Source organism: Vulpes vulpes, chromosome 2, assembly GCF_048418805.1.
Source record: "Vulpes vulpes isolate BD-2025 chromosome 2, VulVul3, whole genome shotgun sequence".
In the NCBI taxonomy this organism is placed as follows: domain Eukaryota; kingdom Metazoa; phylum Chordata; class Mammalia; order Carnivora; family Canidae; genus Vulpes; species Vulpes vulpes.
The window spans coordinates 47697454-47711533 of record NC_132781.1 but is presented as its reverse complement, the minus strand read 5'-3'; the positions used below and the strand labels follow the sequence as shown (position 1 = coordinate 47711533).

At 46.7% G+C, this 14080-nt stretch overlaps 1 protein-coding gene across 7 annotated transcripts in view; it reads left to right on the top strand.

Annotated features, from left to right (window-relative positions):
- The window catches only part of CACNA1B (calcium voltage-gated channel subunit alpha1 B), a 197129-nt gene that overhangs the window by 147868 nt on the left and 35181 nt on the right, over positions 1 to 14080 (top strand). For all 7 annotated transcript variants that reach the window (XM_072747977.1, XM_072747976.1, XM_072747973.1 and 4 more), the window contains 5 exons: positions 729 to 866; positions 1617 to 1818; positions 2081 to 2245; positions 2539 to 2649; positions 2962 to 3045. In XM_072747977.1, the coding sequence (XP_072604078.1) occupies positions 729 to 866; positions 1617 to 1818; positions 2081 to 2245; positions 2539 to 2649; positions 2962 to 3045 (700 nt within the window). The remainder of the gene's footprint in view (positions 1 to 728; positions 867 to 1616; positions 1819 to 2080; positions 2246 to 2538; positions 2650 to 2961; positions 3046 to 14080) is intronic.

The following is a 14080-nucleotide window of genomic DNA, read 5'->3' as shown; positions in this document are numbered from 1 at the left end:
AGCCTGCTTCTCCCTCTGCCTGTGTCTCTGCCTCTGTGTGTGTGTGTCTCATGAATAAATAAGTGATAATTTAAAAAAATTAATCATAGCCATCTTAGTGGGTATAAAGTGATATCTCATTGTGGTTTTCATTTGCATTTCTTGATGACTCGTGATGTTGAGCATCTTTTCATGTGTTTATTGGCCATTTGTCTATCTTCTTTGGAGTCATGTCTATTCAAATCTTTTACTGGTTCATTTTTCTTTTTAATAATTGATTATAATAGCTCTTTGTATATTCTCTATTCAAGTCTTATCAGAGAGACGATTTTCCAGTATTTGGTCCCATTCTGTGTGTTGATGATATCTGTGAAGCACAAAGTTTTACATTTTGATGACGTCCAGTTTACCTATTTTTCTCTTTTGTCGCTCATGATTTCGGTGTCATATCTAATAATCCTTCCCTAATTCCACGCCTCCTGTGTTTCCTTCCAACAGCTTTCTAGTGTTAGCTCTTACCTTTAGGTATTTGATCCATTTTGAGTTCAGTTTTGTACATGGAGTAAGGTAGGGTCTAGCTTCCTTCTTTTGCAGGTGGACACTCAGTTGTCCCAGCACTGCCTGTTGAAAAGAATGTTCTTCCTCCATTGGATGGGCAGGCCTTTCAAAAGTCAATTGACCCTAGACAAATGGGCATATGTGGGTCCTTTGGCTTTAATCTCTGACCTCCTCTATGTTCTTGTTTCCAGGGGTCAATATTTGGATTATGAGAAGGAGGAGGTGGAAGCTCAACCACGGCAGTGGAAGAAATATGATTTTCACTATGACAACGTGCTCTGGGCTCTGCTGACACTGTTCACAGTGTCCACGGGAGAAGGGTGGCCCATGTGAGTGCTCATCTGGCTCATTGTGGCAGATCAGGCTAGAGCAGAGGGGCAGGTAGGCCAGGGAGTCCCAGCAAATACCTCATTAGGCTCTTGTACCTACCAGGTAAGACAATGCTCTGCCTTCCAGGAGTGGGCAGCCTGGGAAGAGAAGGAGATTAAATCAAAGTGCATAACATGGTGACCTCCAGAAAATCACTTTTGAGTGGCTAAAAGTGAGAGGGAGGAGGGGGCTATTCTGCGTCTCCCTGTGCTACCCTTCTGGCCTCAGCTAAGGATGTAGACAAAGGGGTGTATGTGTTCAGTGCCACACTGGATGACAGGGGACTTCTTTGGGGGCTGAAAGGACCACCGCTGAGAAGGTAGGATCAGTGCTATGCCAGGATTCCAGGGCTTTCTAAAGGCAGTTGAATCTGGGTATGAACTGGTGACCTGGGCACGAGCAGGTGTGAGTCAGGAGTAAGCAGGGCAGGAAAAACCTCCTGGGACTCCGCTTGTCCTGGGGTTAGGACCTCAGGCCCCCAGAGACCTCCCATTGATGGCTCTCCAACAGCCCTGAGTACAAACCCCATTGGGAAGGTCCTCAAGAGACTGCAGTCCTGGGGAACGGGCTTGGGCCCGTGGTGTTAAGTCCCCTTCCTCTTGCTATCTGTGGCTCAGGCATGGAAGCCTCCCCTGTAATGCAGGTCTTGACTTTCCCATGGCTCTGTCCTCAAGGGTCTCCCTGAGACTTGGTGTTTGCTCTTGGCTCAGGGTCCTAAAACACTCTGTGGACGCCACCTATGAGGAGCAGGGCCCCAGCCCCGGGTATCGCATGGAGCTGTCCATCTTCTATGTGGTCTACTTCGTGGTTTTCCCCTTCTTCTTTGTCAATATCTTTGTGGCCTTGATCATCATCACCTTCCAGGAGCAGGGGGACAAGGTGATGTCTGAATGCAGCCTGGAGAAGAATGAGGTGGGTGGCTCCCTCTTCTGTCCCATGTGCGTGTGTGCAATATTTGCTCTGCCAGGCTCCCCTGATGGGCAGTGTGGGCAGGACCAATAGACTTCCCTTCCACATGGGACTCACTCACCACCACGTAGCTGGTGGCCACCACAGGAGCAGGGAGAGACTGAGTGTGTCTGATCAGGGCTGGCTGCCAGGATGGAGGAAACAGGTGTGGGTACAGTGGGGTTCCCCCTGACCATGTTCTTGGGGCTCCTTCCTCCCTGTGCAGAGGGCTTGCATCGACTTTGCCATCAGTGCCAAGCCCCTGACGCGATACATGCCCCAGGACAAGCAGTCATTTCAGTACAAGACATGGACGTTTGTGGTCTCACCTCCCTTTGAGTACTTCATCATGGCTATGATCGCCCTCAACACAGTGGTGCTAATGATGAAGGTATGTGGGCCCAGGATGGGGGACATTGGGTGCCAGCTGGGATGTGAGAGAGCCATACTTGTAGCTGATCATTGGTCAGCATGGGATGTCTCTGGAAGCCCAGTGCCCTGGGCTTTCTGTGGGCTGAGAGGGTGAGAATGTCCTAGGAGAACACAGAGGGAGATCAAGGACGGGTGTCCCTATGTAGGGTAGGCATGCAGTTCACTGTGCTCTGGCAGGAGGTCAGAGTGATCCCTGGTGGGGTGTCTTGGGGCAGCTGGACCTGTGGCCAATGGCACTCATTCCCCATACAGTTCTATGACGCACCGTATGAATATGAACTAATGTTGAAATGCCTGAACATTGTGTTCACATCCATGTTCTCTATGGAATGCGTGCTGAAGATCATCGCCTTCGGGGTGCTGGTAGGTGCCTTGGCTCCCTTTGGCCTTTTTGGTGGTCTGCATTCTGGCTGCCTCTCTGTAGGGGGACCTTCAGGGACTTACAGCTTGGAGCTGGGAATTCACCAAGGGCTGGGTGCCTCCTCTCTGGACACACAGCTCTCAGTTCTGCACCTGCCCAGACCCACAAGTGTTTGCTTACCCAGCTGTGGTGTCTCACCTGGGGTGGCCCATTGGTCCCTTTGCTCCTTTCTTGATCAGGGGCACTTCCTGCAACTCCTTGCCTGACAACTCCTTACCAGCCTCTAGCAATAACTGCTCCTTTTTTCTCTCTAGAACTATTTCAGAGATGCCTGGAATGTCTTTGACTTTGTCACTGTGTTGGGAAGTATTACTGATATTTTAGTAACAGAGATTGCGGTAAGTAGCATTTCCTGTCCTTCCTCCAGGGCCCCAGAATGGTTTCCTTCTAGGTGGTGCTTCCACAGGGTGCCTCCAGGTCTTGAGTGTTAGCCCCTCCTTCCCAGAGGTGGAGTTGGGGATTAGGTATTGTCTTGGCCAATGCGTTTTTTTTTTGCATAAGAAAGTGGTTCCCAAAAGGTCTTCCAGTCTGAAGGCCTGAGAGTCACCTAGGAGCTCCATTGTAACAAGTGACCAGGAAGACAAGAATCTTTTAAATCTGTGTATATCTAACAAATCTAGCAACTTGGCACTGAAATGATATAAACTAAAACCAACAAGAATTTAGAATCTTTTAGAATATGAGGTTTGTTTTATGTGTGTGTGTGTGAGTGTGTGTGTGTAAATAAAACGGGAGATACTCATTCATATCAAGCCTACATGGATTATATGTAAAAACTGACCAAATGTTAGAACATAAACTTGTCTCAATAAATTTCAAAGACTGAATCATAAAGCAATATTCTTTAAGTATAGTCCATTAAGTTAGAATTAAATGGCAGAAAATCTCATTTCTGTCTTAGGTTGATTCTCTAAGAGCAGACACTAAGGTGGCGTTCTTGTACAAATCATTTCTTAGGAAGCATTCTCAGGCAAAACCACTAGAGAGAGGTTTGGGAAAATGAATGGGTAAGAGAAGGAGGATGAGAAATGTTATATCTGGAGCCAAATATCAGGGTGAATTTGGTTCATCCCCCATGGGGGCTTGGAAACATGGTAGTCACACCTCAGAGCTGCAGAGCTCTTGGATCTGTGCTTACCAGTCCACAGCTAAGAGCTGTACCTGGGGGTGTTAGTTGTTGAGTACCTCCAGCCCTTCTGAATGCACCCCATGTGCAGGCACAGCAGGCTCTGGCACTGTTGGGAATGAAGGAGCATCTAGTACTATGGTAACAACTACAGTGGAGTACATGAGCGTCTGCTGTCACCGGGCCCTGCTCAGCTCTGCCCACACCTCACACTGGGTCCATTTCACTCAGTCTTCAGGATAGTGATGGTCACGATGTCTGCAAGAGGAAGGTTGGTAACCACCTAGAGCTAGTCTGAGTTAAGTTGATGTTCCTTAACTCATTCTTCCTGTCCCTCTTTTGGGGTCCCCTGACTGGTGTCCAGCTTTCTGCTGCTCTGGTTGCTGGGCCGGATGAGACAGCTGACACTGTCACCCTATATAGCACAGCCCTTGCTTGCCATACTCCTATGAGGCTTTGGCTGCCACAATAGTCAAGACATGATTAAGGCTGGTTGTGGAACATCTAGAAAGGCCCCACTGAACCCCCTGGTTTCTAGATAGACTTCTTCCTGCCCCTTCCCAATAGCCAATATCAAATACCCTGGCCAGTATATCTGGAGATTCTGTTCTGCCTGCTGGTCTTACGGCATGAGGAGCGCAAGTGACAGGGGGCCACCATGATTTTGGTGTTCCACAGTGGAAGCTTTCCCTACCCCTTGAGCCAGGACCTCTAGATTTGTCAAACCTAAACTGGTGGAGGTGATGAGCACAGTCTGACCTGGGTTCCTGGAGGATAGGGAGAGGGGCCACCCCTCCTTCCATCCCTTGCTTTCTGGATCTGCAGTTGGTCTCTTAACCATCCTTTCATCTTGAAGGACAATATCCCAAACCCATGAGGTACCTCATCTTGCCAGCATTTAATCTGTGCCTTTAAGAGGCTTTTTCAATATTTTGTCAGGTTAGCATCCCCTGAATGATGTTGAATATCATATGCCAGTGGATATCATGCAGGCCCAGGTATTCCATCAGCAAAGACAAACCCGAACCCAGAATATGAGTGATCCCAATTGAGACTAACTACTGCCTTTTCTAGGTGAAAGGATTCCGGTGTAAGCAAATTACCACCTAGTGGCTGGATGACAGCCTAAAGAATGGTGCACTGTAGAGGCCTAGTTGACTTCAGCTCATAGTGGGCTGGATTTTCAATAGTGGCCTTGGCTGAGTCAGCCTTGCTGAAAGGGAGCCCACTGGTTGGGCTCAGACACAGCCTTCCTTTCAGCCATCATGGTCACTGCGTTCGTGGATCTACTATGTGAACACTGGGGCTGCTAAGGATAGAGGCTGGCTGTCATCTGTTGGGTAAACCATTTCAAGGCCTGGTTTTTAGTGTCCCTACAGCTGTGGATGCTCTGTGGTGAACACTGATGTATAATACAAGGACCTGCATGTCACACCCATTCCCTAGGCCCATCTGGATCCCTTTATCCGAACTTTGTTCCCTCTGGAGTCCTGACCAAGCTTTAGTTCTTGCCTAAGGTCCTATAATCCATACAAGGGCAGCTTCTTTCTCCATCCATGCTATAGCTGATCAGGTTCACCACCTAGAGCTCTGCCTCACCACTGTCTTTCAGATCTTGTGTGGGGTTCTAGTGAGGATGCACCAATATATTGAGCCAATTGCTTCATAAACCAGGTTTGCATTTTTCCTCCTGGCTTTAGTGATCATCATATGATATGTTGGGGTAGGAGTGAGCTAAGGAACATAGAGGTGAAGCAGAGGTGAGAGGCCTGGGGCACTGGGCCACCTGTCATGTGACTGTGCCCTCTAGGTGTGCCAGGGTGTGGCCCTGGATGTAGCACTTCCATCACACACTGGATTGTTGGCAGGCCTGTAACACACACTCATAAGGAGAAGTATTGGTGCCATAGACACAATTATCTCATAGTCAGACACAGTCTCCAATAGGAACCAGCAGCCAGGAGTGGCCCCTCTCATTGGTGATGTCTTCAGCAGATGACATGGCCTTACTCCAGAATCCTAGGTGTTTGCATTGACTTTTCTATGTGGGCTTTCCAGGGACTCCACAGAGTGTCTTTATAGAATCTGTTGCATCTTAAGGCCCAAGTTATAGAGCTCCTGGTATTGCAGCATGGATCTGCTAGAGAGCCCTCTCTTGCTCTGAATCCTCTCAAACCCAACAGCTTTGTGTCACCTGATAAATAGGTCACAGCAGTATTTCCTAAGTGGTGTATGTCATCTCCAACCCAAGGAAGCCTAACAGGAGTAGGAAGCGTGAGGTGTGATAATTAACTTGTCTTTTACCTTGGGATCCATGTCCTCCTACCACTGATTATAGTAGTCTTATGCATCAGATTTCTACCTAAAATACGATGAAAGATCATTCTAATCCTAAACAAATTCTTTCAGTGAATAGAAAAAGAGTGAACATGCTCCAGCTATTTGTATGAGACAAGTACAATCTGGGCACCAAAATTATTCAAAAGATAGAGTATAATAATAATAATAAAATTATCTTAAGTAAAAAAAGTATAAGAAAGGAAAATCATGATCCACTCTTACTGATTAGCATAGATATAAAGTGCATCAGAAAGTCTAATTTACATGAACAGATCCACAGACACTGTTAATGTGATCCTATCATTGGTGCAGAGAAGACATTCAATAAAACTCAAATTGTATTCATGATAGAAATCATTGGCAATCTAGGAATTATTGACTTGATGAAGAGAATTTACCAAAAATCCTGTGCTAACATCATATAATGATGAAATTTGGAAAGAATTCTCTTTAAAATCAGAAAAGGACAATACCTATAAGCATTCCTTCTTTTCACTATTGAACTTCAGGGCCTGGTCAGTTCAATAAATTGAATGTCAGTTCCATGAGGATAGAGGTTTCTGTGTGGTTCACTGCCATATTCCAGTGCTTAGAATGGTGCCGACACTTTAGGTGTTCAGTAGACACTTGTTGAATGAGTAAGACTGGAAAAATAAATGAAACATCGAAGTATTAGAAATAGGCAAAGCTGTCATTATTCACAGACAACACTATTATCTATGGATGAAATCCAGAATAATCTCAAGCTGATAAGAGTGTTTATTTAGCACTGTTGCTGAGTAGAGTACCTGAGTGAGTAGTTGACTACATGTCATTATAGCATCAGCAGCCCTGATTGTAAACGTAACAACATCCGTATACAAGACCTTAGTGTGGAAAAGTGCTAAACCTCAATGAAAGATAGTAAGGAAGACTTAACTAGATAGTATTATATAGCAGTTAAATAATAAGTGTCAATTTCAGAGATGATTTTGCCCAAATTGATCTGTAGACTCAATGTAATTTCAATAAAAATACCAGTGAATTTGTTTTTGTTTTTGTTTGTTTGTTTTGGAAATTGACAAGTGGCTTCTAAAACTCATGAGCAAGAGCAAAGGCTCCCCAAATACTCAAGATACTTAAGATGCAGAAGGGCTGCTGGGGTGGTGGGGGTGGGCAGTTACTGTTCTTGTTGATATTAATACTTTTTATAAAGCTAGAGTATTAAGACTGTGGTGCTGGCCCCAGGACAGTAAATGAGCCAGTTGACAGAATCAAGAGCCTAGAATCTAAATCACTTGTAGATGGAAACTTAATGTATGACTGTGCTACTTAGTGGGGAGACAAGTGAACAATCAATGTAGGTATAATGACGATCAATATTGGGAAAAACAGAAATTGAATCTTCACACCAGTCACAAAAATATCAATTTCAAATGGATGAAAATACTTAAATGTAAGAGGAAAAACTTTAAAACTCTTAGAAGAAAATACAAGAGATATCTTTAACACCTTGGGATGGGGACTGATTACTTAAGCAAACTATAGGAAGCACCAGCTGTAACTGAAAAAAAATTATATAAAATAGTTTCTGTTTATCAAAAAAGAAAGGACAATACATGAAGAAGGAGGGGATATTTGTATCACATTTCTTCATTTATCCATTATAAATGTTTATGCACTGCCTGTCATGTGCTTAGCAGTGTTCTAAGTTCTTCTGGAATTTCATTCCAGTGAGAGACACACAGGGTACACAATGAGAGGCAAAGCAGAAAAAGGGATATGAGACTTGTGGGGGGGAGCTTTGATGGCTGTGTACCCAGACAAGTTGTCACTGAATTGGTGACTTCCAAGTAAAGATGTCTGGGTTGGTGAAAAAGTGAAGTAGGGGGGCCTGGGGCAAGCCATAGCAAGCCCTGCGCCAGCCTGCACCTGCATGCATGAGTGCCCTGCTGCAAGAGCAACACGAACAAGAGCTGGAGCAGATGAAATGGGGAGCGTGGAAAGCCTTGTAGTTGTAGTAAATTTTGGTTTTTATTTTGAGTGAGATAGGAGGATTTGGAGGGTTTTGTGAAGTGGAGTGACATGATGTGGCTGCTCTATTGAGAACGTAGTGTAGGGCATAGGCAGAAGCAGTGAGGCAAGTGAGGGCTTAGTTGGGTTATCCCAGAAGCAGACCCCAAGGCAGGAGTTCAGTGCAAGTCATTTATTTGGGAGGTGATGCAGGCATAGCAGGGAAGCACTGAAATGGGCCAGGGAAGGGAGGCCACCAATATAAGGTGCTATGAAGTCAGTTACCATTATGGGGCCTAGTTGGGAGCTCTGAGCCTATTATCCCAGCAAGGGCCAAGGTGACTGGGTATTTTTCACCCAAGTGCTGTCAGCCACCTGTTGAAGGCTGCTGGTGACAGGGGGCTGGAGAATGTTAACTCTCTGGCACTTGAGTCCTGGCCTGGGAAAATTCTCAGGAAAAAGATATGTTGATGCTGACAATTGAGTATTGGGCCTGTGAGGACATGAGTGCTGCTGAGGGGCACTGCAGAGGAGCCCAGCAGACCAGCTGGGATTTTGGGCTATGAGGAGAGACCGTTGTTCTGGATGTATTTTCCAGTAGAGCTGCAGATGGACCAGATATCAGTGTGAAACTTGAGGCGAGAGTGACATCAAAGTTTGAGCACTTGAGAACGTGGATTATCATTAATTGAAATGAGAAGGCTGTGGGTGGAACAGATTTGTTGTGAGCTGTATGGATGCAGTTTGTACATGTTAGATTTTAGTTGCTTGTTGGCCCTCCTGAAGGAATCATCTAACAGGCAGGTGGACAGATGGTCCTGGAGTTTGGAGGAGAGATTCATACCAGTATCATACAATTGGGAATCAGGATCATATAAGATGGTATCAGACCCATGAGACTGCCTGAGATCAATAAAGGAGAGAGAAGACTGAGCCAGGATGAGCTACTGAGTTCTGCAATAGACTAATAGTTAGCGACAAAGGCACAGCCAGAGGGCAGAGTGGTTTCCCAAACCACTAAGAAAGGTTAGTGTCTAGAATGTGCAAGGCTTTTCTGTGAATCATTAAGAAAAACCAAAGCCACCAAATGGAAAAATGAGCTGAAGGTATGACTGGGCATTTTACTAAAAGAATAAGGGACAGAAATGACCAATTAATATAGGAAAATATGCTCAGCCTTACTTGTAATTAAAGAAATGTAAAGTGAAATGACATTGAGATACCATTTCACACCCTCTGGTCTGTCAAAACAGGAATCCCAACCATGCCAATGCTTAGTGAGTGGGACCACCAGAACCTCCATGCTACTGCTGGGAGTGTTTGTTGGACGACCCCTTAGGAAGACTGTGGCAGTCCCTAGAAAGTTGAGCATATGCTTGCCTACAGCTCAGCAGCTTCCCTCTTAGGTACATATGCCAGAGGGTGTCTGGGCAGATGACCTGGAGACACTTCCACACAGATGTTCATGGCAATGTTGTTCACGTAGCAGCAGAGTGCATTGATTGTTGTGCACCAACATGGTGAAGTGCCAGAGGCAGTGGAAGTGTGAGGGTGATCTCCACGCCAAGAGGGAGGCTTCTCAGAAACAGGGTTTGCTCACTGTCAGCGCAGAGTCTGCCCAAGTCCAGGAAGGTTGCATTCCATATAGTCCCATTGGAAAGGTTCAGAACAGTCAGGTGTAACACATTTTAAGAGTTTATGGTGAGACAGTAAAGAAAAACAATTATTAGCAAGAATTAAGGGTAGCCACTCCATCAGGGAAGGAGGAAGGGAGACAGAAAGGGCTTCGAAAGTAATGGTGACATTCTCTTCTCTTTAAGCTGGGTGACGAGTCTATGAACACTGTATTATTTTTCTTTAAAATGTGCGTACATACACATGTTTATACATATCCTTTTGTGTATGTGGTATGTTTCATGGTTTTAAACATTAGTACTCCAAATATTCTGGGCAGAAGTTCCAAGTTGCCAAAGAGGCCCCCTCATACAGGGCAGAGACCTTCTGTACCCAGTAGGTGTTCCTCAGCTTTTGGACACTCGAGGCCAGGATGGCTTCTGCTTATATCAGACCTTACCTCAGATATGCCCTCCATGGCTGCTGCCGTCAGCCCCAAGGCCCAGCAGAGCCGGTGAGAGGGCCGAGGAGCCACTTGGGTTGGAAGGGGCGCTGTGTCCTGACCACTAGTGCTGTCAGAGCTCTGGCCTGCACCCTGGTTCCGCCTGCAGGGGGAAGATGAAAGGAAGCCATTGTGTAGACTAGTGATGTCTTTATTTTTGCTCATTCGTAGTCACTTCATATGTTACTTTGTGAATGTACTTTTTTTTCCTTAGGCAAAAATATGAGTGTCAGTTCCCCACCTCCAACTTAACAATCACAGTAGAATAACAGGCCTTAGCAGGGTCGTGTAGCGCCGGCGCCCCCCCACGCAAGTGTAGAACTGACATTGATTTCTTTGCCTGGAAATAAAAAAACAAGTGTCTGTGAGTCATCTTTGGATTTGCATTACAAACAGGAATGCAAATTAATGCCACCCTGTCTGCATAACCTACAGATTTCAAAAACATGTTTTGATTTGATGCATTTTAAGCAAAATATGCAAAGTTTACTAAAATTCTAAAATTTTCCAGTGAGGTACTCAAAGTTTGAGTTTTTGCTTGTGTTGATGACTCATTTTCTCTTTTGTTTTCTGTTTTTGTTCTTGATTTACCTTAACCTACCTGCTGACTCACGCCATCCAACCAACATACAATGCGAAAACCATGTCTCCGTCTGTATGTTGCGCACCTGCTGCTCAAACATCCCAATTTGTAAATAATATGCAAATATCCATCCATGAAAACATCACATATAGGAAACGGTTGGTTTCATGACTTTAAACGGTTCTTAAAACTCCTTGCTTTTGCTTGCTCTGCTCCTGTTCTTTCTTCCATTCCCTGTGACCCCTCACCACTGCCTTCCTGAGGTGTGTGGTCAGAGTTTGGAGGTACCCATCCCCTCTGGCCTCTTCTCCTCAGCTCCTGGGGTCCAGCAGGGGCTTCTGAGGTCCCTCCCGGGAGCCATTTGATTCAGGAACTGGCCTTGGGTCTAGAGAGGAGGAGGTGGGGTCTTCTGAGTGAAACGAGTAAGCACCCAGTCAGATTTTCCTATCAGAATTGGGCTCAGAATTGGAAGGATTTTGTAGGACATGAGTTTGGACCTGATCCTGTAGAGAGTCCATGGTTTCTTCCACAGCATTTCCCTTCTGCTCTGTCTCCATCACACCAACACACAAGGTTGGTTCTCCCCAGTGGCTTCTGATGATTCCTCCTATACCATTCTTCCTGGACATGCCCTTCTACAGGGAATCCTTTCTGGGCCACAGGGGTGGAGGGGAGAGAAAATTTTGTCTTCATGATTCAGAAGGAGTTGTGTAAGTCCTGACTGAGGAGGAACAGGCTCTGCCTTAGGAGACAGTGGAGCACAGGGTTCCTGCATCCAGGCATCATTGATCCACTTGTGTACCCTTGGTCAGTGAGCCTGGGTAGAGTGCAGGTGGCAGGAACTGGGGCTTCCTTCCAGGCCTTTAGAAGTATCTGAAAGGAGAGCAAACGTACCAGAACCAGACTAAACCGAGGCTGTGACATTCACATGAAATAGCAAATATTTGATATTCCTGTTATGGAAAATGGACATTCAAGACAAAGCATTTCATAAGTGGAGCATAAAAGCTTAGTTTTGAGAAAGTGCCATTTGTGCTGCAGAAGTACCAGGCACAGCCTTCAGCTCACTGAGGCATCTTCACGGCCATTCCCTATCCACTTGGGAAGAGTATCCCCTCTGTGCCCTTCCTCTTCCCTCAGAGTTCACCGTCACCTGATGTGCTGTACATGTGTATGCTGGGGTATGCAGAGCTTTCCTTTCTTTTCTTCATCATTGTCCCATGAGAAAGCTGAGAAGGAGAGTACTTTTTTCCATACTTGCTGGACCATGCTGCTAGCATGGAATGTGGTCCCCAGCTACATGTACAGATCACTTTGCTGTGGCCCTGACTGGAGACAGTGATGCACTTGGATGCAGGGGATCTCGATCTGGGTCTGGGGCCAGTTGATCACCTCTGTGGGGCTGTGTTTCACAAGGCCCAGCACGCTTTTAAATCACTTTGCTCTGATTCCTCACCATCTGCGCATAATGTCCTAACATCTCCATCTTGTGGATGAGGAAGCAGGGGGTTCAAAGCAGCTAGAGACCAGTGTACCATCATTGAGATACCACATTGAGGGGTACAGTAATGCATCTTTGGGGTGCTCTAGACCTTTCCTGATAGAGGTAGGTGGCAATAAAGACAGCTCTGGCTTTGAAATAGTGGATGAAGTAGTAGGTGCTCCCTGGTGTGACAGAAACCATGGACTCTGGGAGGATGGGGCAGGCTACGTCCATCTCCAAGGGTTGGCTGAGGCCAGAGGCGACCATGCACAGCCATGGGAAGGCTACCCGATGCTTGCTGCCCCTGCTCTCCTGCATGCAGTCCGCATGGTGTTACCTGGCAGCTCCCGCCCTGGGTGCAGCCGCGGTGTGCTCAGCCTGCCACACTGTGCTTGAAGTGTCTGTGGCTGCTGTCACCATCCGTCCTCATGGCTCTCTAGGGCTATCTGTCTGCTGCCACCCCCACCCCTCTCCTGAGTGCCCACTGGAGCCCTGAGAAAAGAAGTCCAGGAGGAGGGATGAGAACGTGAGTCTCAATAAAAAGTAATAGGTGACTTGTTGAGCTTTGCATTCGTGCACTAACCATATGGACAAACAGTGCCTTCCCCTGCCTTGTTTGTCTTCCATCCCTCCTTTCTCACTCAGAGCCCATATGTTCCCCAGTATCTCTAGGAAATCTTTTTGTCCATGCCAGTGGCCTGAGCAAAGTGGTTTGGGCTGGGCATATGCTGACTGTGTTATAACGGTCTTGGCCTCCCTGGACTCAAGTGAGCAGGTGCTTTCCAAGTGGAGACCTTTGAAGAGTCCATGCACTTGGAAGCTCCCTTCTCTTCCTCTACTTTATTGTCTTGTACCAAGGATTTCCTGGCACACTGTAGACAGAGTCCCCCTTCCATCCCTTTGCCCACCCTGCCTCAGTGACTGGCTTATTTGAGAACCCTAGGGTCCATGGGGTGAGTATGGATGTTTCTTGCTCATCCTGTACCCCTGAGATTTTCTTCCCTTAGCACAAGCCAGTGAGGCAAGCCTGTGTGTCCTCCAGGGTCACACCTTGAGGTCCACTTCTGCCTTCCTCCTGATCTGGGCCATGGTCAGCACCTCCTTGTGACTACCAAACTTCCCACCCATGGCTGCAACATATAGCCCTCCAGCAGAGACAGTCTAGAGTCTCCAGCCACCTTGGTAGGAACCAAAGGGGCAGACAAGGGCTGGGTTGGGGCCACTGTCCTTAGAAGTAAGAGTGAAGCTGGCCTCTCCACTGAACGTCTCATCCCAGCCAAGACCAGATGGGCAGCCCTGGAGGGAGGGCACCCAGCTCTCCCTAGGCTTCCCATGGCTCTTGCACATGCTCTACTGCTGCTGCTCTCATCCAACATGTTGTGTTCTCTTTTCTCTTCATTTGACCACTGAATCTGGCGATACTATGTGTCTAAGCCTGAGCTGCTTTCATATGTTAAAACACCAAAGTGGCAGGAAGCTGCTCTCAGGCTGCGTGCGGGCACCTGGTCTCTAAGCAGACAGAGGGTGGGAAGCTGCCCAGATCTACAAGCACCCCCATCTCATGGACACCATCCAGAGCTGTGCTCCCTGAAAGGGATGTGCCAATAATTTCAAGGTGCCCCTGGGCCAGGGTGGAAGCCTCACTCCCAGGTAATCTGTGGAGTCCAGAGATCATTGTTTCTTTTTGTGCTTGATTTTGAACCCTGTGGATGAGGGAGCAGTGCTAAATATCC